General features: G+C 38.4%; 1 protein-coding gene across 4 annotated transcripts in view; it reads left to right on the plus strand.

Annotated features, from left to right (window-relative positions):
• The window catches only part of ZNF451 (zinc finger protein 451), a 147049-nt gene that overhangs the window by 47903 nt on the left and 71345 nt on the right, over window positions 1-27801 (plus strand). For 2 of the 4 annotated variants that reach the window (XM_080807263.1, XM_080807265.1), the window contains exons 1-3: window positions 917-1075; window positions 1654-1737; window positions 10653-10733. In XM_080807263.1, coding sequence (XP_080663389.1) covers window positions 1055-1075; window positions 1654-1737; window positions 10653-10733 — 186 coding nt within the window. In that variant the 5' untranslated portion in view covers window positions 917-1054. Of the gene's footprint in view, window positions 1-916; window positions 1076-1653; window positions 1738-10652; window positions 10734-12227; window positions 14659-27801 lie in introns of those variants that run through there. The other 2 variants (XM_080807266.1, XM_080807264.1) reach the window with 2 other exon arrangements.

The raw sequence follows: 27801 nt of genomic DNA on the forward strand, positions 1-27801 counted from the left end.
AGCTCAAAAGGTCCTTTTCAAAACTGTTGGTGTGGGGGGAAAAAAAAAGCCGGATCTTTTTGGTTAAGACAATAGAGTGAGAAAACCACACAGGTGAACATGAGTGAACTATTTTTATAGAGTGCTTTTTGGCTGTGAACACTGAAAAAAGGTAAGCTATTTTAGTAAAGTAGTATCTGAGACTATCCTTAAACAGCACGTTATTTTCACTAGTGTAGGGCTTAGTGAGTGAGGCGTTGGCCCGTGTCGTCTTGGGCCCTGGACTCCCTTGCTTCGCCAGTGTTCTTCAGGACAACCTGGTGACTGGCGCTCTGGTCTTCAATTTTTCTTCTCAGGTGTATTAATACATACTATCTCAGATAATGAAGCTAGGTGGGTAACATAAGGACACCTTCTATTTCTTTCCTTATCACAAAATTCAACTAAGCCTCCGCATTCCAGGCCCGCTACAAAAAAAAGGGGGAGGGCAGGGAAGACAATGAGAATTTGGTCCTCATCATCCGCATGTACGGCCAAAACTGATACCGCTGAGCTTCGCTTCCACAACCACACAATATCCAATTCCAAACCCTCCACACAACCTCGTTCCTGCCCTTCACTATAAAACAGAACCCTAGCTGCCCACGACTCTGCAAAGCTGCGGCTGACGTCAGCCCCGAAAAACGCATGCGCCAAACCTTGGAGTCCTTTTTCTCTCTTTTCCACCGAAATCGGACAGTCGCAGGAACAACCAGAACTACAACTCCCGGCTCCCCGCGCGGCCCGGGGAAGGCAGGCCGGGACTGCGAGACAGAGGCTCCGGGGGATAGCGGCCCAGAGCCGGTCGCTCCTCCTTGTGAAGCGGTTTCGCACCTCTTTCCGCCCGCGGCGTCGGTGGCGTCGGTGGCGTCGGCGGCGTCGGCGCTCACGCAGGGGCGGGTCACGGCGGCGCGAAGCGGTGCTGGGCGGGAAGGGAAGTCGTGGCGGCGGCGGCGGCGGCAGCGGGGACGGCAGCGACGGCGGCGGCGGCGGGGACCGCAGGAGCGGTGGTGCTGTCAGTTAGGCCGTCGGAGAAATGGGAGACCCGGGGTCGGAGGTGAGTGGGCGAGCGTTGGGCCGCGGCATTCTCAGGCGAGCCGGGAAGGGCTTTGTGTTTTGTTGAGAGTGAGGCCTGGTGCGCGGCGCCCAGCCGCCGCCGCGGCGGGCCGACAGTGTCCGCGTCTCGGGCCGAGCTCCGCGTTCGGGCCTGGTGCGGGTCTGAGCGGGGAACCAGCAGTAACAATGGCCGCCCGGCCGCCCCCGGCCCTGTGCGCCGGCCACGGGGGTCCCTGTTGCCGCTGCTCGGGCCGTGAGAGCGACATTTTGAGACAGGCTCGCTCTTCGGCGGTGTGCGTGCATCCCTCCTCCTTGAGGAGATTTGGGGAATTCGCAGGGGCTGGTAAGTCGTTTTCGGCGTCCCTCCCTGTGGATGGCTCCACGTCTGCAGAGGCAGAGCCCGACTCCATCGAGCCCTGTTCTTGGTGGGATTTGCGTGCAGTTGTGCTCAGTTCGGTTTCCTCGAGAGCTTGCTGTCTGTCTTACGCAGCTCTTCCTTTTTCGTTCTTTTTGGGAAGAATCTCTTCCTCCAGGTACGTGGCTGTCTGTAGATAAGCATGTTCTGGCTTATTTTTATAGATGATAGAGTCTGTCCCTCCAGCTGGGCCTGAGGCATCTGAGGCAACAACGGATGAAAATGAAGATGACATTCAGTTTGTCAGTGTAAGTAGCAACGAAATTCGGGTGTTTCCAATCCCAAACCTATGCGCGGTAAGCCGTTCTGTGATGATACCTCACCTGTCCGTTCGTCATTCAGCAGCTGGGTGTGAATGTCTTGCAGGTACTGGGCACTGGGGAGTGTGGCACAGGATTAGGGAATTTACCGAAAGGGGTCTCTGAGCACCTACGGGGCCACCACAAAGACTGTGCCCGAAAGGACACGTTGCACATGGAATCACGCTTCTTACGCCTTCATTAGCGCCACTTTATACTTCATCTGGGCAAAGTTGTGCTCTCTTAAGAGTGTGTTTGGAAGCAGGGCAAGAGTGTCCTTTGAAACACGACCTGCAGGTTAGAGGGAAGGGACCGTAGAAAGCAAGAAGGGTTGCAAGCACTCAAAGTGTGAGCGTTCTGGAGCTTCATAACGCCAAGGCAGGTAGCTTGAAGACTTCTCCAACCTCTGAGATCACCATGTTACAGCATAATGCAGGAGTTGACGTTCATAATGAAGACCCTGCATCACCAGGAACACACGTGGTTTTCAGACTGTCTTCCCTTTGGGACAGTGGTCTCTGAGCATTAGGAAGTGTAAGTGTGCAGATTTCTGGGCCTCACACCACACTTGCTGAATCAGAATTTGAAGGTGGGACCCAGGAATCTTCACTTGGGAACAGATAAAGGGACATGTGACTCTGTGAGCCATGCTTTGTAAAGCCTTGGTTTAGGGGAACTGGGGTCATGATGTATTGGGGGATGGTTTTCACCCAAAAGTGTAATGTTTTCTAAAAGGTCTGTTTAAATTGGTAGCTAGCCAGAAACTTCTCCAAACCAGTGATTAGTTGAGGTTTGCTGTCAAAGTTGTATAATTTTTCTTTAATAGAGTGTTGGATGCGTATTTGTGTTTATTGATTTGGGGCAGTTTGTAAAGGTGGGTATTAAATGGTATCCTCTACATACCTGAGCATTAGGGCCATTGTGGTGATCCATTGTCATATTGCAGTTTAATGGATTTTTATAGGAGTTTTTTACAAGATTGGTGGGGGGGGGGGCTGGCTTTCCTCACCATTGCCAGCGTGTACTGTGCTTTGTCCTTTTATTTCAATTCCAGTATAGTTAACATTCACTGTTATATTAGCTTCAGGTGTTCTTTGTCCTTCTCATTTTAAACTTAAAAGATTTCCGGGATGCGGGTGAATCGGATTGTAACCTTCTCCCTCTTTACTGTGGACTAAAGTATGTTGGTAATGGCATTCCTTGCTCCTTAGGACAAATATTTCAGGTTTCTGAATATTGGTATATTTGGAGAATATTTATCCTTATATTTTGTGCAAATAAAGGAAGTATATACTTTCTAAACTATGGGCCTTGCTTGAGAATTACAGATGGAATTAATAAGATTTGAAAACACTTTTTTTGGTACTGGTGGAATGAAAAATTATAACTTGTGATTAACAAGCTTAGTAAGGTACTAAGCTGAAGTTTAAAATATTCTTAATTATTTTTTAAGTACCTTTTTTTTTTTTTAAAAGATTTTATTTATTTATTTGACAGACAGAGATCACAAGTAGGGAGAGAGGGGAGGAACAGGCTCCCTGCTGAGCAGAGAGCCTGATGCGGGACTCGATCCCAGGACCCTGAGATCATGACCTGAGCTGAAGGCAGAGGCTTTAACCCACTGAGCCACCCAGGTGCCCTTAAATATCTTTTAATTTAAATTTTATATGTAGAGGATCTATATATCTTTGCATGAAGAATAAAAAATACACAGTCAATGTATTGTGTATTCATCTCGATCCAACATCTTCTATTTTTCCCTAGGGGTTGGCAAATAAAGGTTCAGAGTTCTGATAGTGGAAATGAAGATGTAAATTATATGTAATAAGTACAATTACAATACTAGGAGAAACCTATTAATAACATTTCTTCTACAAATTTAGTGATAACACTTAAATGATAATTAATGAAACCTTAGTTCTATTTCAAAATAAATTCAGAGAGCCTTCTACTTCTTTCTGTAAACTGATCTTATACTTGACTCCAGGTAATGCTTATCCAGTAACAGTAACATTGTTCTCTGCATAAGATTTCTTCAGATACAAAAATGGCATTAATGGCGTCACTTTTTGATTTATCTAGTTTGAATTTCTTAGTTTATGCTTATTAATCTAATTTTCCCATCTTTAATCCACATGGTGGCACAGCAGTGTTTATGTGGTTTGCAGAATACAAAGTCTGGAACCAGATAGCATGCTAAAGGAAAGCAATAAGGATGTGCAAAAATGAGTTCTTTCATTTAAATTTTTTGAAATGTATGTATAGAGAACTGCCCTATTTGTAAGTGCACTCTTTGATTTTGCAAAGTCAATAACTGACCTCAAATGAGTATGTTACCGTAACAGAAACTTATTTAAAGATTTTGCTCTCATTTTCTGTTTAGTTTAGTAATATAGGTATGTCTCCACCCATCCCTCGCCCCACACCCCACTAATGGAAAGTAGAAACCTTTGAAACCTATGAAATCTTTCATAAACTGAGATGGCATAAAGTGTAGTAGTAATTACCATTAATTTATATGGGAAAATTTTTAGCATTTCCAGACCGAAAAAATAACCTCTTTTAGGCTGTTTTGCTCCCTTAGGACATCTTGCTAACAGTTGCACAAAATAAATCAAGATACTGTACAGGTACTTGCAGATAATTCAAAGCTGTGGCAGTGAGATGCTGAGTTTAGCTCCCAGGGAAGGAGCTTGGCTGTGCTACTCTTGCTACTTAGGGTGCATGCTACCTCTATAATGGCTTGCATTGAAACAAACACTGTGCAGTAGTTTGGCTTTTCACCTTTTTTTATATAAGCAAAAATCCTCTTAAGATTTCCTTCAGGGGTGACTGGGTGGCTAAGTGGGTTAAAGCCTCTGCCTTCTGCTCGGGTCATGATCCCAGGGTCCTGGGATCCAGCCCCACATTGGGCTCTCTGCTCGGTGGTGAGCCTGCCCTCTCCTCTCTCCCTCCCCCACCCCCGCCTACTTGTGATCTCTGTCTGTCAAATAAATAAATATTTAAAAAAAAAATTTCCTTCAGTAAGTGAAAGTGGGTACTAATGTAGGTTATTTGTTAAAGTGAAGTAGTGTGAATGCAAGCTTTTCAAGAGCAAGAATACTTACCTGATCCCTTATCCAGCCACCATCTTTTTGTCTTTGAAACTACAGATATTTTAATTTGTTCCCACAAAACTATTTTAGCTAAGAGCTGATGACATTTTCACGGTTCTACTTGAAATACAAAGGTGTGAAAACTTCTGAGGCAACCTATTGTAATCTTGGTAATAACACATGAGATTTAGGTTTCAGCCAAGGTTATTGGTATAATGTGAAATCATTGCACATGTAGAAATAGTGAGGAAAAAGTATAATTTCATAAGTAACTTCAGAAGCACGTAGGTGAAATGGTAATACTTTACAATAGAAAGGGGTCGTGGGCAAAAATATCAAGGTATCTTCTAGTTGGGTGTCTTTGGCCTATAGGTCAATAAATAAAAATAATGTTGCAGCTTTTGATATGCAAAGTCATGAAGTAAGTACTCTAGAACTATAGAGATTAATTGGAAATACATCCTACCTATAAGTGTCCATATTTCAGTGTGGGAGATAAGATAGGTGATGAAAACTGTGTAAATAGTTCTATTAGAAAGTAGTTCTTTTATAAAAGTCCATGGTGCTATTAAAAAAAAAAGTAGACTTTTGGCATAAATAACATGTAGTATTTGTATTTTGAAGAGCATTTTGAAAAGAAATAAGGGAAGACATCAAATTGGGAAAGCAGAGGATTATGTATGATTCTGGAGGATAAAAATTTTTTAAGTAGAGGACGAAAGGGTGGGCTGGATAATGTAGATCTTGAACTGCAGACTAAATCTGAACTTAAAGTAGTCGGGAATCATTCAAAATGTTTGAACTGGGCAGGACTACAGAAGTAAATTATATCCTTAACTTCTGTATATGGAAATATACTAAAAAACACATGCATTATATTTAAGGTTTTAGGTTAGAGTTGTGCATGTATGCTCAAATCGTAGTTTTTGTTTTAGACTGGGGTAAACTACATTTCTTGTAGACTGTCTTAGTATATTGACATTATTTTCCACTTAGACTTGACCCTCAAGCAACACAAGTTTGAATTGCATGGGTCTTATATGCAGATAAGATTTTTTTTACAGTACTGTAAATGTATTTTCCTTATGATTTTGTTTTGCTTTATTATAAGAATACAGTATATAATACATACAACATGCAAAATATGTGTTACTTGACTATTCATGTTATTGATAAGGCTTCCAGTCAAGTGTAGGCTTTTAGTAGTTATATTTTGGGGGAGTCAAAAGTTATATGTAGATTTTCAATTCTATGTGGTGGGAGGGAAGGTCAGAGCCCATAACCCTGATGTTTGTCAAAGGTCAACTATAGCAGTTAATTGGTGTCTGACTTTATATGAAAATCATTTTCCTGATAACAGGAATGAAAGCTTTTTGTGTCATTAAAAAAAATTTTTTTTAAGATTTTATTTATTTATTTGACAGAGGTCACAAGTAGGCAGAGAGTAAGAGAGGGAGGGAAGCATGCTCCCTGCTGAGCAGAGAGCCCATGCAGGGCCTGATCCCAGGACTCTGAGATCATAACCTGAGCCGAAGGCAGAGGCTTAATCCACTGAGCCACCCAGGCGCCCCTAAAAAATTTTATTTAACTAAGAATATTAATTCAGCTCTGTTCCTAAATTATTTTGCTTGTACTTGTGCTCCTGGCCCTAATTGTATGGTCTTGGGGAGTAGCATCCTTTGATTTTGATATTGGTACAAAAGGGATGAGAGTGATGGTTTACTGTTTGATGGATGGAGCAGATTCAAATAAAATACCTTATTTGGAGAACTACATGCATTTATACTTGTTAAGAACATAAGCAGTCATTATAAACATTTTAAGAAATTGTGTTTGACATTTATATAATTAACATTCTTGTGGGGATATTAATAACTTATTTTTTGGTTAGTGTTACAAGTTATCCAGAGTTGGGTACAATAGTGAGAAGTCTCATTGAAGGAATACAGAGTATTTCTCAGAAACTTAGGTAATAAGGCATTGATATATAAAAGTAGTATGTAGGGTTGCCTGGCTGGCTCAATTAGTAGAGCATGTGACTCGATCTTGGGGGTGTGAGTTTGAGCCCCATGTTGGATGGGGCTTTCTTAAAATTAAGATCTTTCTTAAAATTTTCTTAAAATTTCTTAAAATTAAGATCTTTAAAAAAATTGTTTTGTTTTGTTTTGTTTTTTAAAGATTTTATTTATTTATTTGACAAAGAGCATGCAAGCAGGGGGAGCATCAGGCAGAGGGAGAGGGAGAAGCAGGCTCCAGTGGGGGGGCTTGGCAGGACCCTGGGATCAGGACCTGAGCTGAAGGCAGACTCTTAATCAACTGAGCCACCCAGGGCCTCCCCCCCCCATAGTAGTATGTGTGCTTTGAACTTAGCCTCAGAATTATTATGACCACACAGCCAGTTACGTATATAGAGAATCAGGTGTATCTCACTTAGTTTTCTCATTTGTTAAGTGGAATAATGCAATAATACACTATTTCACCTTGTAAAGTAATTGGAGATTAAATGAAATAGTGTTGAAAAGTTCAGCGGAGTGCCTGTATAGGGCTCAGTGCCTGTATAGGGCTCAGTGATAAATGTTATTGATTAATAGTAAAATAAATGGAATACTAAAATGTTTTAGTTCTTTAAGTCATTATGGTGGAACTTTTCCCATATCCAATATGAAAATTAGCTGAAGTATAGAGTGTTTGCTTGTAAGTAATATTTTCCTTTGGGATTACTTCTCTTACCTTTTTAAATCAGCCTCTGCCTTTTCGGTGGTCTCAAATATGTGTTGTCATCTTTTACCACTCTTTCACTTATAACTTCACAAGTATCTGTTGAGTGAATAAGTATTTTAAATGACTCTTTGCTTTTTCTCATTTTTGAATTTTCTGTCTTGATTCTTTTTATTCTTTTAATTAGCATGAATCATATAAAGCTACTGTTCTTCTGCAGTTCAGAAATGGTTGGTTGCATATGGTCTAGTGGTCTAATGGTTCACCCCTGTAGTAAATTTCTAAAAGTCTTCTGTCATCATTCCCTGTTCTTATCCTTTCTACTATTTCTGCAGCTATTTTTAAAGCCCATTTGTGACCATTTTCCTATTCTGTCTTCTTTTGTTTTTTTTCGAGGCGGGGGGGGGGGGTTCTCGTTTGTTTATTATTTCCCATTCTTTTTGTTTTGTATTCTGTTACCTTTTATCTCCCTTTTTTCCCTATCTATTCGTGGAAGCTTTCTCTGCTTCTGCCTCTGTGTATTTCTGATAACCTGGAGACTTTCTTGATGTACTGTTCTATAGGCATAATAAGAGTTTCAAATGCACATTTCTTTTTTTTTTTTTTAAGATTTTATTTATTTATTTGACAGAGATCACAAGTAGGCAGAGAGGCAGGCAGAGAGAGGGGAAAGCAGGCTCCCCGCCTAGCAGAGGGCCTGATGCAGGGCTCGATCCCAGGATCCCGGGATCATGACCTGAGCCGAAGGCAGAGGCTTTAACCCACTGAGCACCCAGGCACCCCTCAAATGCACATTTCTTGAAGAGACGAAAACTAAAGGTGATTTATGAACAGGAGAAGCTACCATATTTTTATTTCTTCCACTTTCTTTTTGGATTGAATATATGATATTGACCATAGCTGTGGTCGATTTTAGTCTTAAAGTAGGTAATTGATCTCTGTTGACCATAATTGGAAAATACTCTGTCCCTGTTTTCCCCTTCTTTTAAACTTCCATTTTTACAGCTCAGGTGAAAATCTTAATTATTTATTACATGATTCCTGCCCAGAAGTTCTGCTCTCTGGTTTTATCCTAGTGGCTAGATAAAACCTGTCCTAAAGGATAGCAGTTTTCTGCTTGGGGAGAAGTTGTAGCCTAAGAGAGAAACAAGTTATCTTTGAGACTGGATGCCTCTTCTCAGGAAGAGTATCTTTAACTAGATCTTAGCTTTTGTTTCCTGACTGTCATCTTTTTCTGCTAGTTTTTACACTGTTTGCCAACAGTCAGCTCTCTGCATCTTAAGACATCTTTGCCTCAGCTGAATTCGCCTCCTGTGTTCCTTACTCTTGTTCTTAACATACTAGATTTTTAAAAAGAATATTCTTGACTCATGGCCTTTACTGCCTCTTTTTCTTTTTCTTTTTTAAGATTTTATTTTTAGTAATCTCTGCACACAGTGCGGGGCCGGAACTCACAACCCTAAGATGAGGTTGCATGCTCTGCCGGCTGAGCCAGCCAGGTGCCCCTATTGCTTCTTTTTCTACTTAATTTTTTAGAGCCTTGCTTCTATATGCTTGCTACTTTATTAAAAGTTGCTCTCAGGTGTTTTTTAAAAATCTTGTTATCAAATTCAGTGCAGTTTTTTTGATTGTCAGCATTTTGAGCCACATTAGCATTGAAAACTTTTTGTTGAGGTTTTCTTTAGCTGCTTTGAATTTATGTATTCCTGATTCTTCTCTAATCCCTGATTTCCTGCTTAGCAGTTCTTCCTGAGTCCTAAATTCTGCATTTTCTTGAGAACCTTCTTCAGTCTCTTTTTTCTCCTCCTTGCTTTCTTTGTTGGCTCTATCACAGTTTCAATTTAGTCTTTTAGGGGAGCAACTCCCAAATCTGTTTATCTGGCTGTGTTCATACATCCAGTTTATAGCCCTGCATTCCCAGCTATCTGCCAGTTACCTTTGTGTACCACTGTTACATTAACCCATTATGTCTAAAAGAATGTCAGCTTCCCATTTCTGTATTCCAGATTATTCTGATGGCATTAGTATCCTTCTAGTTCCCAGGTTTGAAACTTTAAGGACTTAATTGATTCCTTGTTATTGTTGGGGTTTTGTTTTATTTGGTGAGGGGGCTGTTTTTCATAACCAGTCTTTTTTTTTTTTTTTTAATTATACCCATGTATTCTCTTGAGTGCGTACCACAACACTATTCTCTTTGCCATTATTTTAGTTTTGTGTTATTGGATTGATGAATTATCCTGCTTTCCCCACTCTCCATACTTGTCTGTGTGATTAATCTTTTTAAAGCACAGCTCTCATGTTTTTCATATATGTGTATTTATTCCCTTTTGCTTGTAGAATAAAATCTAGGCATTTTTAGACCAAACATTCAAGGCCTGGTCTATGATGCTGTCAGTATGGTTGGAAACAGGATGAAGAATCAGGTTTGATGTTTGACTATAGGAGAGGGAGATAAAGCTGAGCTGTTAGTCAAAGAACTGCACGTTTTTGAGCTTGGTTATCTAACAGATAATTAATACTCATCCCATCTAAAAAGCATTGAATCATACTGTCTGCTATTTGTGTCCTTGTAGCAGTGTTCCTTTATTATTTTTAATCCTTTCCTCAAAGGATCACTGTTGTCCTAATATTCTACCAAGGTTTTAAACTCTTAGATTTTATTGTTTCTTTTTTTTTTTTTTCTAAAGATTTTATTTATTTATTTGACAGACAGAGATCACAAGTAGGCAGAGAGGCAGGCAGAGAGAGAGGAGAAAGCAGGCTCTCCACGGAGCAGAGAGCCCGATGTGGGGCTCGATCCCAGGACCCTGGGATCATGACCTGAGCCGAAGGCAGAGGCTTTAACCCACTGAGCCACCCAGGCGCCCAGATTTTATTGTTTCTTAATTGTGTATCTGAATATTTTTCTGTGTTCTGATTACTTTCTGCCAACCATAGACTTCTTGTTTGGAGGAATTTTTGCCAATCCCCAGAAAAAAGTGATTGTTTTGAATGACCAGTTTATTTTGAATAACTGTACATGACTTGTCAATTTGCTCAATTCTTTCATAGGAAGGACCATTAAGACCTGTTCTTGAATACATTGATCTGGTCAGCAGTGATGATGAAGAGCCTAGCACCTCTCATAGTGATGTAAGTACATTATATTTGATTTGCATTTCTTTCACTTCTGTCATTTAAGAGGCATTGTCTAAAGAGAGTTATCAAGTCAATGATGGTTGTTTTTAGGATCTCTAGTACTTTAGAGAATGGCCCGTTTCTGTAGAGTGAACCACAAAAGGTGTCCATTGAGTCCTTGGCCCAAAATATCTCCTACTTCCAGTTTTGTTTCTTTACTTTCAGTGAGGATGTGAAAGGATAACACAACACAGGGAAGTTCTAAGCCTTGAAGATGGTATCTGATAAAAGGAAAATAGAACAAAAACTGCAAGCTTTTTGGCTCCTTGTGCCCTTTTCCCCTTCTCCTTTCCCATCTCTCCTCAAGTGCCATGTATAACTGGATTCTTTTCTTCCAGAACCACGTGGCCACAGAAAGTTTGTTTTACATTGGAAGGAAGGCTATGTGAAGACCTTTTAGGAAGTGGAATGTGGGAAAGGGTTTAGGTGGCATGGTACTTTAGTCATCACTCCTTTTAACCTCATCTATCCCTCACATATTTAGACTTTTTGTCTCTTACCTGTGATTTTTTGGTTGTGGGTTTGACCCTTAAACCAATATTTCCCTTACTCTGAGAATCAAACTAGCTGAGCCCTTTGTAGCAATCTTGTCTTTCATTTGTCTTAGCCCAAATTTCTATTAATGGGCTATTTTCTTGATGGGTTAGAGAACTCCTGGCTCTTCTCAACATGGCCAGAAAACTTTCTCTATGATACAGGGGATTGAGACTTGGACGTGGAATCAGTATATGTAGGTTTTAATCTGAGCTTTACTCCTTATTAATTCTGTGATTTTGGATAAATTAAGAAACCTTTAACCTTAGTTTCTTTATCAAATAAGGGTAATACCTACCTCACAGGGTTGTTGTGAGGACAAAATGAGGTAACACATATGTAAATAAGCTCCTTGGAAACTACAAACAATAAAGTAGGACTATGCAACTGGGAAGTTTTGTTATTCTTGGAGAGTGAACAGGAGAAAATTTTAAAGGGGCTTAAAAGTGACTCTGCAATGGGAACTTCTAGAAATACTTTTTGTTCTCAGTGGAACTTTTCTTGAGTTCTCTGTTTTTTAGCTTTTACTTATTGACTTACATACATTGAATGGGATTTTTTTAAAAAGATTGTTAATCAACAATAGTCTCACCACCTCTTCTTATCCTAGCATGAGACCAAGCAGCAGGCCAGGATGGCACCACTTGAACTGGGCTTGTTTTCACTTTTTTTTTCCATAGACAGAGTGCCACATTAATAGCCATAGTTGGTATTAGGTTTTTGTGTAGAAAGCTTGTGAGTTTGACTTCTGTGATCCCCTTGCTGATCTGTAGTGGATTGCATCTTTCATTGTTGTTAAAATAATTTTAAAAATTGAGTTCTACTTACTGGACATGCATCTCTGCACTTGAAAGTTAACATATTAAAAGCATTTTTTTTTCTTCCTTGGTTTTCTTGTTCATGTGGATAACCCAGAGAATGCCTGAGTCTAAGGTGCCATCCTCTGAGAATCATCGCCCAGAAATGTGCTCTAGCTGCAGTGTTCCTCTTCCCATTGGAGACAGCAGCTCCTCCTCTGGGAGTTGCACCAGCAGTCCACAAAGGATAGTTTCTCAACCTTCTTCTGTTGAGAACCCATTGGAGAACCAGAAAAATGATCAAAATAATTCAGATATTAAGATCTCTGAGACAGAGACACTTAAACCATCACAAAATTTTCAGACTCTGCCTTCATCTCCAGTTCTGGTCCCCCAAGAATCTTTGGCCTCTTCAGAGGTCAAGGAGGATTTACCTATAGAGTCTTCTTCAGCTTCACAGCATGGACAGGATGCCATCCTTTATCTTCAGACACAAGTGGCTGAGATGTCCCGAGTGATACGTGATCTGCAGTCTAGGAGCTGTTTTAGATTTCATCATTCTAGGTCAAGTGAGAACTCCTCAGTGCCATGGGACATCTCCACCTCTAAGGATGAAAATTTATCCACAGTTGATGAAGAAACTGACTGCAAATCCCCCTCAGCTGATGACAAAGGGCAGCCAACTGACCCCAGTCAGTCTAGTTTCACAGGTCTTTTGAAAAGAATGGAACAGAGAGGTGTTATAAAGAGAGTAACATTACAATCTGAAGCAGAATCATGTGAAGGGAAACCTGATTGTGTGACCTCTAAGAAACGTTTGGTTCCTCCATTGCATCCTCTTCTGAGAATTGCCACCACTGAGGTTTTTAAAGACCCTGCTGATTGCCATCCTTCTTCCTTCATGGGGCACAGGGTATATCCTGTGGCCAAGGATACCTCTCCTTTCCAACCAAATCCACCAGCTGAGGGCCCTATTGTAGAAGCATTAGAGCACAGCAAAAGAGGAAGCACAACATCTCCTCTAGATTCTACCTCAAAAGAAATGGAGGTCATGGGTTGTAGATTCTACCATGCTGCTTCCATTGCAGCCCGAGCTGCTAGCTACATGGCCTATATGACTCAATATCAGCGTAAACTCTGGGAAGATATGGAGGATCTGGTTCATGACCCAGAGTTTGATCGTGGAAAAGCAAGATGTATAATATCTGATGGTATGGATGCCGGACTTTGGCAGCTTTGTACTACTAGAGACATAATGGATTCTGTAGTCAGAGTTATGGCAATGGCAATAGACTACAGAAGACAAGCCTGGCTCCGACTTACATCTCTCACTAAGAAAACCCAGGAGAAGATCTCACACTTGCCCTTTGATGGTACTTCCCTCTTTGGACAAGATGTGAATGCTGTTGTTGCAGAAGAAAACAGTATTAAAGAAAATGACTATAGAGACCACAACAAATACTATAACCAACATCGATACTTTTATAGTCATGATCAGAAAGCACATTATCACAATAGAGGATATTCCAAAGGAGATTGGTACAAACCTCGCAACCATCCTTATAGATACAGAAAAAAGGGAGAATCTCCAGAACGCCACGGGTACAAGAATTAATAGCCTATTTGCGTTCAGAGGCATAGTCATCCGAGATCCTAACTATTTTACTTGCTACTCCCCAGTCAAACAGGATCTGCAGGTAGGAGGTCACGTCAGAAACTGATGCATGTCTGGAATTATCACAGCTAACATTTAAATTCTAGACTTTTCAAATGGAGTACATAATAAAGAGACTCATGTCTTACTGGCCAAGTGAGCAATAGAGACTTTCACCTAAGTAGGGTTGGACAAAGGTTTACCTATTATTTCTGGTCCAAAATAAGTTCAGATGAGGGTACTCAGGAATCTGAATCCTCTTGTGATTAAAGAAAAATATAAAGATCTGTTCCTCAGGAAAATCCTACTGATAAACTGAGGACTAGCTGATTTGGGATCTGGAAATAACCTACTGTTAGATCCTTCATTTTTAGGTCATCAGTGCTTCCTTGTTCAGGCTTCAGCTTGTCAGATCTTCACAAAATGACAAATCTGTTGTACTGTATTTATGTCAGGATGATCAACTTATCAAGAGTCCATACTACTCTCAAGCTCCCTCAGACTTCAGGATCAATCATGAAGCTGTAGGTCGAGAACTGGAATACAAATCAAATTTTGCCAAATCCAGTTCATTTCAGTGGGATGGCTAGATGTTACAGGTCTACTGTGGACACCAACTGGAAAAAGACTTTCCTACCTGTAACATCTCTAGGAATTTTCGCAGTAACTATCTTTACCTAGACTGATGGCTACCGTGTCATTACCATTCAGAGCTACATGTGAGAGAATTCTTTGTTATCATCACACCTAAGTCTTTGACCTATCAAGCTCTCAGATATAAAGAAGCTGTGAGACCAAGGCATGGTGTTCTCTCAAAATATTCTGGGCTTTTCAAGCAAGATGACCTTAAACAAAGCTACCTTCTAAACAGTTGACTTTCTTGAGCTTGGTAATCCATCGCAAAAAAGATACATACATTAGTGCCCTGGATATAAAGGATGTTATACCATCCAGGCATGCAAATCTGAACTCTTTTAAGAGAATTCCAAACATGCCTGACAATCTGGTCCTCTTATTGCAATAAAGAGGGATGCCATCAAACTAGATGAAACTAAGAATCCTTAAGCGTTCAGTATTACTGTGGATGTCGTAAAGAGAACATCTCACACAGTTCTGTTTCTGGATGTTTATGTAAATGATGATATCCATTAGAGATTTCTTAAAAGTCTGAAATCAAGACTTCAAAGACAAGTTCTTCGTTTACTGGTCCCTTAATCTAGTCAGACTCATCAATAGAGACGACTATCTTTTTGCTCCCAGTTGGTTCCATTAATAGTTCTTCACAGTTCTGGAACTGGCAGCAGATACCTCAATTGTATATCTCACAGTATCTTTTTAAAATCTCAAGGCAGTGGCTGTGCAGTATACCAGCCCTTAGATCCTCGATTTTGCAGCATGACTTCAGAAATGGAGAAGGTGTCAAGTTTGAGGGGTCTGAATACATCACCTAGTATTATTTGCTTGGCAGCCAAAAAAATTTTTTTATCAACAGATTTAAAATTTTGTAACTTGGTTTGTCATACATCTGCATTTATTTCATCTGCTTGATCAAAATATTTTGAGTCTACTGTTAGTGGAATATAACACTGTTTTAGGATTCATGTGGTTTCTATTTCTTGCCATAGTTCTTACACAGTGGTGATTGACATTTTCCTTAGTGCCCCACTTTTTGATGGTTGAAGCTCATTCCCTCTCCACTGTAACTATCTTCAGCACCCTTTTTACTACTTTTCTTCCTCTCCCTATTTATGCTAGAGATTGAAGATGCAAACATACCTACTTAGAAGAAGCTATTTTATTTTGTCAGTAATTTCAGAGTACTATATTGGTCCTATTTGTAAATTAAGCCTAAACAACAGGCTTGATAGAGGAAATCATCTTGCAAACATTTACCTTTATTTTTGTATATTTTCCACAGTGTTTTACTTCTACCTTTTTTAGGTCCATGCCAGTGATGTAGAAACTCTTTCATATTAAACTCCAGAAGATTATTGATTAACTACCTGAAAAGAAATGAGGGTCTAAAAAAATCATTTAGATTTTTATAGTTTACGGTATATATTGCATCCGTCAGGCAGTCTCATGTGTCCTTGACATGGCACTGTGGTTTCTTTTATGAAAGGACTAGTCATAGATGAACTTACTGGAGAGAGACCTTGGAACTGTTCTATGTGGCTGCACAGTTACACCCAGTTAGCTAAGGCTACTTCAGACTGTTCCCACTTTTCCATTTCTCCCCTTTCTTTCCCTGAATTAGATACTGGGTTACAAATGTGATGATTTTTGAGGTACTCTTATTTTCCAGAATCCAAACCAAAATGATGCTTGAAGACATAATTCTTTTGATACTACTTTGGCATTTCCACTTAATATGCTCCACCTTTTAGATTTTTTGTCTTTAATTGTGGTCAGAAAAAAGAACAAAATTCACCACCTTAACCATTTTTAAGTGTACGGTTCACTAGTGTAAGCTGTATTTACATTGTGTAGCTCCTCCTTAAATATTTATAAAATAGTATTGCTGTTCTCTTCCTGTTGTGTTATTTGTGTTGCTCAGTATTAAAGTAACATTGCTTTACCACTCTCTGATTGATAAGCTCAAGCATCTCCAGAGAATTTTCCTAAAAGTGGAGAGGTGTTGAGGAATCATGAAATTGTTTATCAGTAGATAAAATCTGAAGGGGATTTGTCATTTCAGTCAGGACTGTCAGAATGTGGTAGAATGGGAAGAGCTTTTAGCTGTAGATTAGTCAGTCTCTTGATTGCAGAAGAAACATTCTTAACCTGTTTGTTTACTTTCAAATCTTTCTCTGGCATACTTGAATGGTGGTGGTGTTATAAAACTAAAAGTGGGACCCTGATGTAGGGAGACAACCCCAAAAGCATATGGAACTCAAAATTAGATAAGTTTTCATATTGTGCCTGCCACAGAATTCTCCATTGGGTGAACCTTAGATGTTTAAATTTCTGGGATGCTTTGGGATAATTGCAAATTTAATGATTTGGTATTCTCAGTGGGGATGTGTCTAATGATCCTTTTTCTTCAAAGTGTTATTTCTCCACTAGACGTAAAATATACGTGAAGACTATGATTTCTTGCAGTTTCTGTGTACGGAGAAATTGTTTCCATTTGTTATATGAAGTGCCTTTTTAAATTTCACCCTATTGTTTAAAACTTAACATTTTGATGTCTTGCATATGTTGCTGGTGATATTTATGAGTTCTGTATAGTGACTTTTTTTTAATCTTGTAGTTTATTCATCATCTGTACAATTGCACTATCTAAATGTACTCTCCTTCTGAATGTTAATTTGTTTTCTTTATAGCACGTTAATCCATTTCAGAAGGTTGTAGAGTATGACCCTCCCCCTTTATTTAAATAACTTCACAGTAGTTCTTTTTAGTTATTAGGGATTGGCTCAGTTTCTGAGCATTAAGGCAGCTTTGTTTTCTATCTGCAGGTTCTAGGTTTTCTGATTGAGTCATTTGTCTCAGACTAACCTTGTTCTAAGCCATGGTAGCACAACTTATATTTGATAAGTGGATGTGTTTACTTGGTGAGAAGAAACAAGGACATTAGGAAAAGCAGTAAATTTGCTGACACTTTATCCTTTCTTTTTAGTGACAGCTTCCTTATTAGTGTAATCGCATTTAAACTTTTTTTTTTTTTTTTAACTGCGTGGCAGCTTCTTTGTAATTCCATTTTAATTACTTAGCCCTCAAAATGACATTTTGAGGGGAACATAAACTCTTTCGGGATACTTGGATACTATTTAGTATATTACATTAGTACTATACTAATAATTTACTGAATGATACCTAAGTGACCTGATTGATAATGTCCTTAAGGGCCCAATACATCAGGATAACCTCTCAGGTACTAAAAATGAGGAGGTTGGAATAGACACAATCCAGAATCCCTTCTAGCTACAAAATTGGATAGAGTTAAATGCCATGGATGAACAGACTTAAATGCCACATTCACTATTGAGGATATAATTTAGTGGGATTCTGATGAAGGTTAGAAATTATGGACTAGATCTTTGTAGAAATAGTTTAAAAATTGCAATAACTGAAAACCTTTTTTTTTTAATTGAGGCATATTTTGCCCCAGACTTGCACTGTTTTAGGTTTCCTTGTCTTTTGAAATTTACCATTTTTAATGTTAGTGGCTAGTCCAATAATTGATTTTGATATATGCATGTCATTCAGTTGGCCAGGTCCATTCTATATAGTTATTTTGTGGATACAGAAACCAATCAATTCTTCTGTCTTTCACTTAAGAAAATATACAGGTAGAAGTTATTATTTAACTGATGATAATCATTATTGAATGCAAATCTTTTAGTTATTTTTCCAAAAATAATGAGTTTTGTAAGCCATTAAAATATTCTTTTAAGGAATTTCCCTTCCTGGAGGAATGATGAGAATATTGTTTTATTAAATCTTTTTTTCTCCTGTTGATTAGTGGGATAATATTTTTATACTACTTTGTGTTTTCATTTGCTTGACTTTATAGTAATGAAAACTTTTTTATAGTAGTGTTTGGTACCATTGAGATATCTTTTACTGGAAATTATGTTTGCTTCTGGTGGGATGTATCTGGAAGTGATCACAGTCCAACCGTTTCCTTTTGATGTTATATTAGTTACTTCATTCTTTATATTGATCTTTTCTTCCCCTTAATGTAACACCTCTTTCTAGAAGGATGTCTGATCTTCCCTTAGTATCTTTGATGTAGATTATGTTTTTTATTCTACCAATAAATACTAGCCAGGATTTGGATGTGGCTTTGTATTTGTGTACTTAAATACAAATGCCTTCAGCATTATTTTAAGAGATTTTCTAGTTTTCTCTTTTGTCCTTTTTTAAAAAAAGCAGCCAGTTCGGTCTCTGGAACTATTATTTCCTGGCTATTGAAATTCAGTCAGTTTTTAATGCTTTCTTATTTAATGGTAGTCTTACTTTTCTCATTTTGCATAGTTTCACACAAATGTATTACTACATATGGTTTACGGTTCATTGCATCTTCTCATAAAAATTCTAAGCCCATCACCATGAAGTTATAGAATAGCTCTGACATAAACTTTATCTTAAAATTAACCAGTTTTCTCTAAGTCTTAAGGGCTTTACCTATTTTATTGAGATAACTGTCTATTTCAAATGATCTCTTGGATTTTCTGATGCCTTGTCAAGAATTCAACAAGAATTCTCAGGTTGTCTGTACTTTATTTTCTTTTAGGACTCTGGAGATCTCTCAACTTGTATTGAGTTTTCTAATATTTCTAAGTATATTCCTTGGTAGCAGTGAAAGTAAATGCTTTATATCTAGTTGTATTTTAAACTCTCCTTTGATCATAAATGCTTCAGGTGTTATGAATTCTGTTAGTAGTCTCTTTATAAGACCTGTTTTCATATGCTATTTTTTCCTGTCAGCTATGTATCGTATGCCTTCTCTTTTCTGTCATTGCCTATAAGAGTAGCTCTATCATGTTATTCAATTTTGGTCGCTACAATTAGACCTCTTGTCAACTCGCACTTTTATCTGTGATAGCTATGTTTCGCACTACTTAGTGTGCATTTAACACTAGTACCCTACATTTGTGGTCCCCGTATATGTACCACTTTTAGTTACTAGGGCAACATGATGTGGGTGATTGGGGGGGAAGCATTTTCCAAGTCACTTGAACAGTCTCAAATTTTCAGTTCCATTTTTTTTTTAACATACTTAATTATATTAAACATCCTGCTGTTAAGTGTGAAACCCTTTCTGCCTTGGTTCAAGTATAGTCAGTGTTTAACTAGACTCACTTAGATTCTTAGCAAGAGTTGCATGCAAGTTGGTCTTTGTCTAATGCCTTATAACAACCCCTGTTTACTTTTAGCAAGAATATATTTTGAGATCTTGGAAGCACCTTTATAGCCTTGGGCCTAAGGGAAGTCTTCCTGCCTGGCAAGCAAGTGGAGGAGAGAATTTTCATTTATAGAGCTCACATTTACTACACTGTGTGCTAAAATTTACAAGTTATTCTTAAGAAATTCACCCTTATTTTGCAGATGAAAAAATGAAACATTAAGCATGTTGCTCAAATGGTGGAGCCTAGCTTTTGAATATTAACTATTCCTCCACTGCCTCTTCATATTTTTCAAGACTCAATTCAAGTCTTAACTTCTCTGATAAGCTAATTTGGCATATACTAATCTTTTTCTTCCCTAAATTTTGTGTTTATGGCTGTACTCTTATTCCTCAGTACTTGATGTCTTACATTAACTAATTCTTGGTCATTTCACTTGTCAGATCAGAAACTCTTGTTTTCCCGTTGAGATTTCACTGTGTGGGACTAAGACTGTTCTTGATGTATGGTCATTGACTTGTTTCACGTATTCTGTTCTTTTTCGGCACTAATCATTTTAGTCAATTTTTGCTTGTTTTTGTCTTTTTCTTCTACCTTTTTTTGTTACACCGTTTTGTTTCAGATACACGCTTAAGGTTTTTTTTTCCAGATTCTTTAGGATATTGGGTAGGAAGGAAGGTGGTATGGTGCAGAGCACATGGTATTTAAATTCTAAGACCTTGATCTGAGTATTAGCAAGTCACTTACTTTCTGAGGCTCAGTTTTCCTACTCTCAAATGAGGTAATGCCTGGGAATACTTTGAAATTTCAAAAGCCCAGTACAGGTTTCTTTTCTTTCATAGGTGTGCTTTTTCTACACACATAGATATATTATAACTGTGGAATGGTATTGGATATAAATACAGATACATTTTAAGATGTATATTTAATAGCATGTAATAGGTTCATGTCATCAGATCATGTTCCCCTTGTTTACAGTTTTTAAGGCTCAACTGTTAAGCTATATTACAAGCTCATCAATGGATTAAGTCATTAAAAAGCGTATTTAAAATAAAATAGTCTCTTTTCTCAAGTGCAGGCTAAGAAATGCCCATTATAAACAGTAAGGAAATAAAGAGAATGTAGAATGAAGAGCTAGGTTATGTAGGAATGTGTATATGATTTTTGATGGATGCTGTTTTGTCACTTTGTGTCTATGTTGGCAACAATCTTCTATCATAGTTTTCAGTACCTATGTACAGGCAGGCACTGAGGGAGGTATGGAGGAACCTGGAGGTAATAAGAGATGGTATATTCTCATTAGAGAAAGAAATACCAATACAATGTAACTGTTCTATTTAGAGGAATGCCTGCAGTGAATTTGGAACAAAACAGAGGGCCATTTAGAGGGATCAGGGAAGCTTTTCTTACTTAGCAAATACTTGAGCTGAGGTTTGCAACATGATTGAAGAGCTAGTTGGACCAGAAGGGAATCAGGAGCCAGGCATTTAGATGAATTAGTGCATACAAAGGCATGTGGAACATTGTGTCTGGTTTCAGAATTGTAAGGAACAGACTTTATGGGGGACAGTTGGTAGATACTAAGTTGAAGAAAGAGGATTAATTACCCATGAAAATGTATTGGTTCCTATCTATTCAAAATGTACCAAGTTTGTGTAGCTGTTATGTGTAAGGTTATAGAAGTAGTCTGTCCAGAGCACTTTGTACCATAGTCCCCTGTGGTCAGCTAGAGCAATTCTTTTTCTTCCCTGAGCTGAGCCAAAGGAAGGCTTTTTAGTCAGTGTACCTCTAGTCCCAGGGACAGCTCAAGCAGTGAAAAAGAACTGAGACACTAGTAGAGAACAACTTTGAAGATGAACAGGATGATGGCACTGAAGTGAAATGTGACAGACCATTATGGGTATACAGTTGCATACTTCAGGACCTCCTATTGACATTGTGTTCTCAGTGTAGCTAAATGTGGTTCATTTCCCTGTACATTGGGTTACAGATAATTTGAGGGTAGACTTGGGGAAAATGAAGATATTTCTAAAAATGTTGCTTCATTGGAGTTTGGAGGTGTTGTATTGAAGAAAGACCTGTGAACCTTGTGCCAGTGGTATCTCCAGCAGCACCCAAAATACATTTTGTCAATTTCCTGTTTGTTTTTCTGTGATTTGAGTTTCTTTTTTTGTTTTTGTTGCCACTTTCACCTTTTCTCTTTTCTTTTCATAATTCATCCTTTTTCTTGCTGTGCCAGTTAATAGCAATGGCACTCAGGGTTAAAATTGCAGCTCCCCTTTGCAACTTCAGAGATACTTAAAAATTCTCAAGTTCCAGATATGTTTTTGTTCTGTTGTGTTTTTGGTTTTTTATGGTCCTGTACTGAAGGAGAATCAGTCATTCTTCCTAGGAGGGGATTTTTATAATTATAGATACTGGCAATTTACCCAAAAGACAATACAGGAAGAAGAATCTTATTTAACAGGTTTGGTGGTACTAGTCTTCTTAACTGAGTAAAGTTCTTTACAGAATGGGGTATATCTATATGTATGTTTTTTAAGTTTGCCATATAAAGCAGATGTTATGTGTACTTTGTATTTGTAAACAATAACCATTTGAGGGTGGGAAGATGGTTGCTTTGTACAAAAGGGTGTTTCCTGGTTCCAAAGCTTTGCTGCTGGAGATGGTAAATAAATATTGTACTGCTTTGCTGTGTTTATCCCTTCTGCTCTCTCTGTATTTGAATATAAAATACTTAAGAAAAATTGTTGCTTTTCAAAATGTTATTTTGGGTTGTGGTTTGAGCCATAAGTTGGGCAGAAGGGGTTTCTTTTCTTTTTTTTTTTTAAGATTTTATTTATTTATTTGACACGCAGAGATCACAAGTAGGCAGAGAGGCAGGCAGAGAGAGAGAGGGGGAAGCAGGCTCCCCGCTGAGCAGAGAGCCCAAAGTGGGGCTTGATCCCAGGACCCTGGGATCATGACCTGAGCTGAAGGGAGAGGCTTTAACCCACTGAGCCACCCAGGCGTCCCCAGAAGGGGTTTCTGATAAACAGAACTTCTGAGAGGGCAAACTTCAGACCAAAATATGCGCCACGGCTTTACGATGGGCAATAATAAGCAGGCTTTGAAATTTGAGTTTGTGTGGAATAAAGCAGTTGTCTCAGGAATTATATTCAAACCAAAAGCACTGGTTAGATGGATAGCTATGATTAATGATTTACAAAGTTAATTCATTCCACTATCACAGTTGTTCCTTTGACCTTTCTTTAAACTTGGGTTCCCTTCTTTACACAGAAGATAAGGATAATGGCCAGAATAATCAATCTCCATTGGATGCCCTGCTGACTAGTGTCAGCTGATATTCAGGGAAATATTATAACAACAGCAAATAAACCTCTGCCTTGGATTATTCTCTACATCCCCTCTTGCTATCCCTCCCCCTCTACCTCCTACAAAATTCATCTTTCCTTATTACTGGCTTTTCTGTAGCCAGAAAAGTTCTTTTGGTGAGTCAGATAGGGAACTGGGTTGTTGTGATCACTTCTCTGGATAACTCTTTCCACGGAGTGTTTTCTCCTTGCTTATATCACCCTGTACAGAAGTGAGAGTCCATTTCATGGGGAAGATCCTTTGACTATATTCATACTTCCGTTTAAAAAGTAATTTTGTATAATGCCAAATTTGATTGTTATTCAAAAACTAAAGTGCTTTTTAGAGATTAGTAGTGATTTTATAATAAAAAATCAGTTGCTTATTATAAAAAGGCTCAGTGGTGTAATGCCACAAGCTATTGTAAAATGATAATTTCATCTGTGAAACCCTGCTTTTTCAGTATTGTGTTTCTAGAAATTGCTTTACAAAAGCAGAATTATTCCTTTAATTTTGCATTTCCTTTGACTTGATCTTGGCAAATATTTTTAGAAGACTGATTTAGCTAGTTATGGCATTCGAGAAGTAACTAAGAAGCTCAGCTTTTGGGTGAGCAGGTGAATGAAGGGTGAAATGAAAGATCTGCCTATATTTAATATTTGAAAAAAATTTATTCATGGACCTTTAAAAACTTTGTTAAACAGATTAGAGCCCATTTTCTCAGCATTCAGTACTAAGCCCAGTTCTTAACTGCCAAAGGGGAGTTGGCAAGTATATGGCACTTGGCTTTTTAAACCATAATATACTGCAGGATGAGAATGAATGGTTCAAGAAACGGGCGTTTGTAGGTGACTTCTAAAAGAAAGCCCACCTATGAAATTCAAGTTTGTTTTTTGGGGTTTTTTTTTTAAAGATTTTTAAAATTTATTTGACAGAGATCACAAGTAGGCAGAGAGGCAGGCAGAGGGAGAGGGAGAAGCAGGCTCCCTGCTGAGCGGAGAGCCTAATACAGGGCTCCATCCCAGGACCCTGAGATCATGACCTGAACCAAAGGCAGAGGCTTAACCCACTGAGCCACCCAGGCGCCCCCGAAATCAAGTTCTTGTAAAAATTTATTTTTGGGACATTATTAGCTTCCATGCAAATAAATATATTAAACATTGTGAAATTACCTTGGTCACTGGAAAAGTTAAGAATCTTGCTTTCTATTCTTATGTCCCAAACAGGAAAAGAGAAAAGTCAGGTATAGCTGAATAAGCTAATATTTTCAAGTTTCAATTTTTAATTTGCCTAATTGTACTTTTAATAATTTAAGTACATTTAAAAATACAAATGAGTACGTGTACTTTGCAGTTTGTTTTAAGCATATAGGTATTTAAAGAAAAATAATAAATTTTAAGTGTGTTTTAGCTAAATGCTTTTTGCTTTAAAATAGTAAGCCTCTGCCTTTGGCTCCAGTCATGGTCTCAGGGTCCTGGGATAGGGCCCACATTCGGCTCTCTGCTCAGCAGGGAACCTGCTTCCCCTTGCTCTCTGTGCCTGCCTCTCTGCCTACTTGTGATCTGTTATGTCGAATTAAAAAAAAAAAAAAAAAAACAACTTTAAAAATAGTAATGTTGTTTGACATCAAAATTGTGTAAAATATATTTTCCCCATAGTTATTTAGGGTTCTTGAACTGAATATGACTTGCCTTAGTTATGATTAATATCTTTTTCTGTTAAGTTTGGAAAATAATGTAGCTTAGTCATCGGATTTCTAGAGAGAAATATTGGAGCGAAAAAAACCGTTAAATACAGTTTGCTAACAGATTATGTTCCTTCTAGATACAAAATTTCCATCTACCTTTATGAAGGATAAATGTTAAACTTACATTTTTGTAAGGGATTGATTTAAACCAAATCCATTATTTCCAAACAAAAGAGTGAGGTCCTCAATACTTTTTGTCTTTATACCATCTTGTTGGTTAAAATCTGAAATTTTGTTAAAAAATGTTATTACATGTGCTAATTGTAGAAATATTAGAAAATGGAAATTAAAATTTCTCCAGAGAGAAACAACTATTGTTAACATTTTGATTTCTAGCCTTCTAGGTTTTACTTACATGTTTTAATAAAAGATGATATTATTTTCACTTAAATATTAGTGAGGGAAAGAAAACATTGAAATATAGACAGATTATAGCTTCATTGATTAGTGGTATTTTTTGCCATTTTTTCATTAATTTGTTGATACTGTTATGATTTAGTTTACAATTCACATAGAAAGTAGATCAGTTTCACATTAATGTTAGAAATTTTAATAGTTTCCAGGAAATATTTGTTAGCTCACTAAACTTGATTAGTAAATGAAAGTATTAATTACATTGGTGAAAATTTTGTCTGAATGGTGGAATTTGCATTGAATGTGACTTTTTTAAAAGATTTTATTTATTTGACAGACAGAGATCACAAGTAGGCAGAGAGGCAGGCAGAGAGAGAGAGGGGGTAGCAGGCTCCCCGCTGAGCAGAGAGCCTGATGTGGGGCTCTATCCCAGGACCCTGAGATCATGACCCGAGCCAAAGGGAGAGGCCCAACCCACTGAGCCACCCAGGCGCCCCTGAATGTGACTTCTGATGATCTTTTATGATCAGGATTTTGAGTTTATGGTCAGAACCAATTTTAAGTTCAACTGAACTGATTTCAAGTTTGAGGTGTTATCAGTCTGTAGCAAAAAGAAAAATCAGGGTAGTGCAGCTAGTGTTTCATAAAGCTAAATTTGTTTAGGGCATCTGGGTGGCACAGTTGGTTAAGTGACTGCCTTTAGCTCAGGTCATGATCCTGGAGTCCTGGGATTGAGTCCCACATTGGGCTTCCTGCTCGGCAGGGAGTCTGCTGCTCCCACTGACCTCTCTCATGTTCTCTCTCTCTCTCTCACTCAAATCAATAAATATTTTTTTAAAAAGATCTAAATTTGTTTAAAATGAGACTATTAAGGGAAATTTTAGAGTATTACCTTGGGGTATTACTGTGCCTTATTCTTTAGAAATGATGGTAATCGTTGATATTAGTTCCTTTAAAAATGCCCTTACTTGGGGCGCCTGGGTGGCTCAGTGGGTTAAGCCGCTGCCTTCGGCTCAGGTCATGATCTCAGGGTCCTGGGATCGAGTCCCGTGTCGGGCTCTCTGCTCAGCGGGAAGCCTGCTTCCCTCCCTCTCTCTCTTTGCCTGCCTCTCTGCTTACTTGTGATCTCTCTCTGTCAAATAAATAAAATAATCTTTAAAAAAAAAAAAAAAAAAAAAAAAAAAAAAAATGCCCTTACTTGACAAAATAATGGAATCCTTTGCCAGGCTTTCCTTTTCCCTTTGCCCCCAGTTCTGTTGACCCATTGAATTCCATCATTCCAGATTAGATCTCTTAAGAAAGCCCTCTTCCTTTCCTGACCTCTTCTTACCTCTAGACTTGGAATTTTTGCTGTAACTCTACCATATCACATTAAAACTTAAACATTTTGTCCTCAAGAACAAAAGAATTCTTGCTTTCTCCTGTTTAGGCATACCTTGGAGATATTGTGGGTTTGGTTCCAGACCACTGCAATAATATAAATATTAAGTGTGTAGGAGTACTATGGCTAAAAAATATATATATATACCTTAATTTAAAAATATTTTATTGCTAAAAAATGCTAACTATCATCTGAGTTTTTGGTGAGTCTTAACCTTTTTGCTAGTGGGGGGGTCTTGCCTTAATATTGATGGCTTCTGACTGACCAGGTTGGTGGTTGCAGAAAGTTGGGATGGCTGTGGCAATTTCTTAATATAAAACAGTAGTGAAGTTTACCACATCAATGAACTCTAGCTTTCAGGAATGATTTCTCTAGCATAGTTGTGTTCTAAATCCTTTGTTGTCACTTCAACAGTCTTCACAGCATCCTCACAATGAGTAGATTCTATCTCAAGAAACCTCTTTGCTCATCCATAAGAAGCACTTCCTCATCTGTTCAAATTTTGTCACGAGGTTTCAGCAATTTAGTCACATCTTAGGCTCCACTTCTAATTCCAGTTCTCTTGCTATTTCTACCACATCTACAGTTATTTCCTCCATGGAAGTCTTGAACCCCTCAAAGTCATCATGAGGTTGGAATCAACTATTTTCAAACTCCATTAATGTTGATGCTTTAACCTCTTTCCATGAATCCTGACTGTTCTTAGCAGCATCTAGAATGGTAAATCCTTTCTGGAAGGTTTTCAGTTTTCTTTGCTCAGATCTATCAGAGTAATCACTATCTATGGCAGCTTACATTCTAACAGAATGTATTTCATAAATAGTAAGACTTGAGAGTTGAAGTTGTTCCTTGATCCTTGGCCTGCGGAATGAATGTTGTGTTAGCAGACATGAAAACAACCTTCTCTCATTGTACATCTCCATCTCCTTTGGGTGACCAGTCCATTGTCTATGAGCAGTCAGATTTTGAAGCAATGTTTGTTCTGAGCAGTAGGTCTCAAAAGTGGGCTTAAAATATTCAGTGAACCATCATGTAAACAGATGTGCTCTTATCTTGGCCTTATTCCATTTATAGAGCAGAGGCTGAGTTGAGTTAGCATAATTCTTAAGGGACCTAGAATTTTCAGAATGGTCAATGAACATTGGTTCCAACTTAAAAAGTCACCAGCTGTGTTGGCCCCTGACAAGAGAATCAGTCTGTACTTGTAAATTTTGAAACCAGGCATTGACTTCTCTAGCTATGAAAGTCCTAGATAGCATCTCCTTTCCAATAGAAGGCTGTTTCATCCATATTGAAATTCTGTGGCTTAGTGCAGCCAGCCACCTTCATTAATTTTCTCAGCTAGAG

The sequence above is a fragment of the Martes martes genome (genome assembly GCF_963455335.1).
Source record: "Martes martes genome assembly, chromosome: 6".
NCBI classification, from domain to species: Eukaryota; Metazoa; Chordata; class Mammalia; order Carnivora; family Mustelidae; genus Martes; species Martes martes.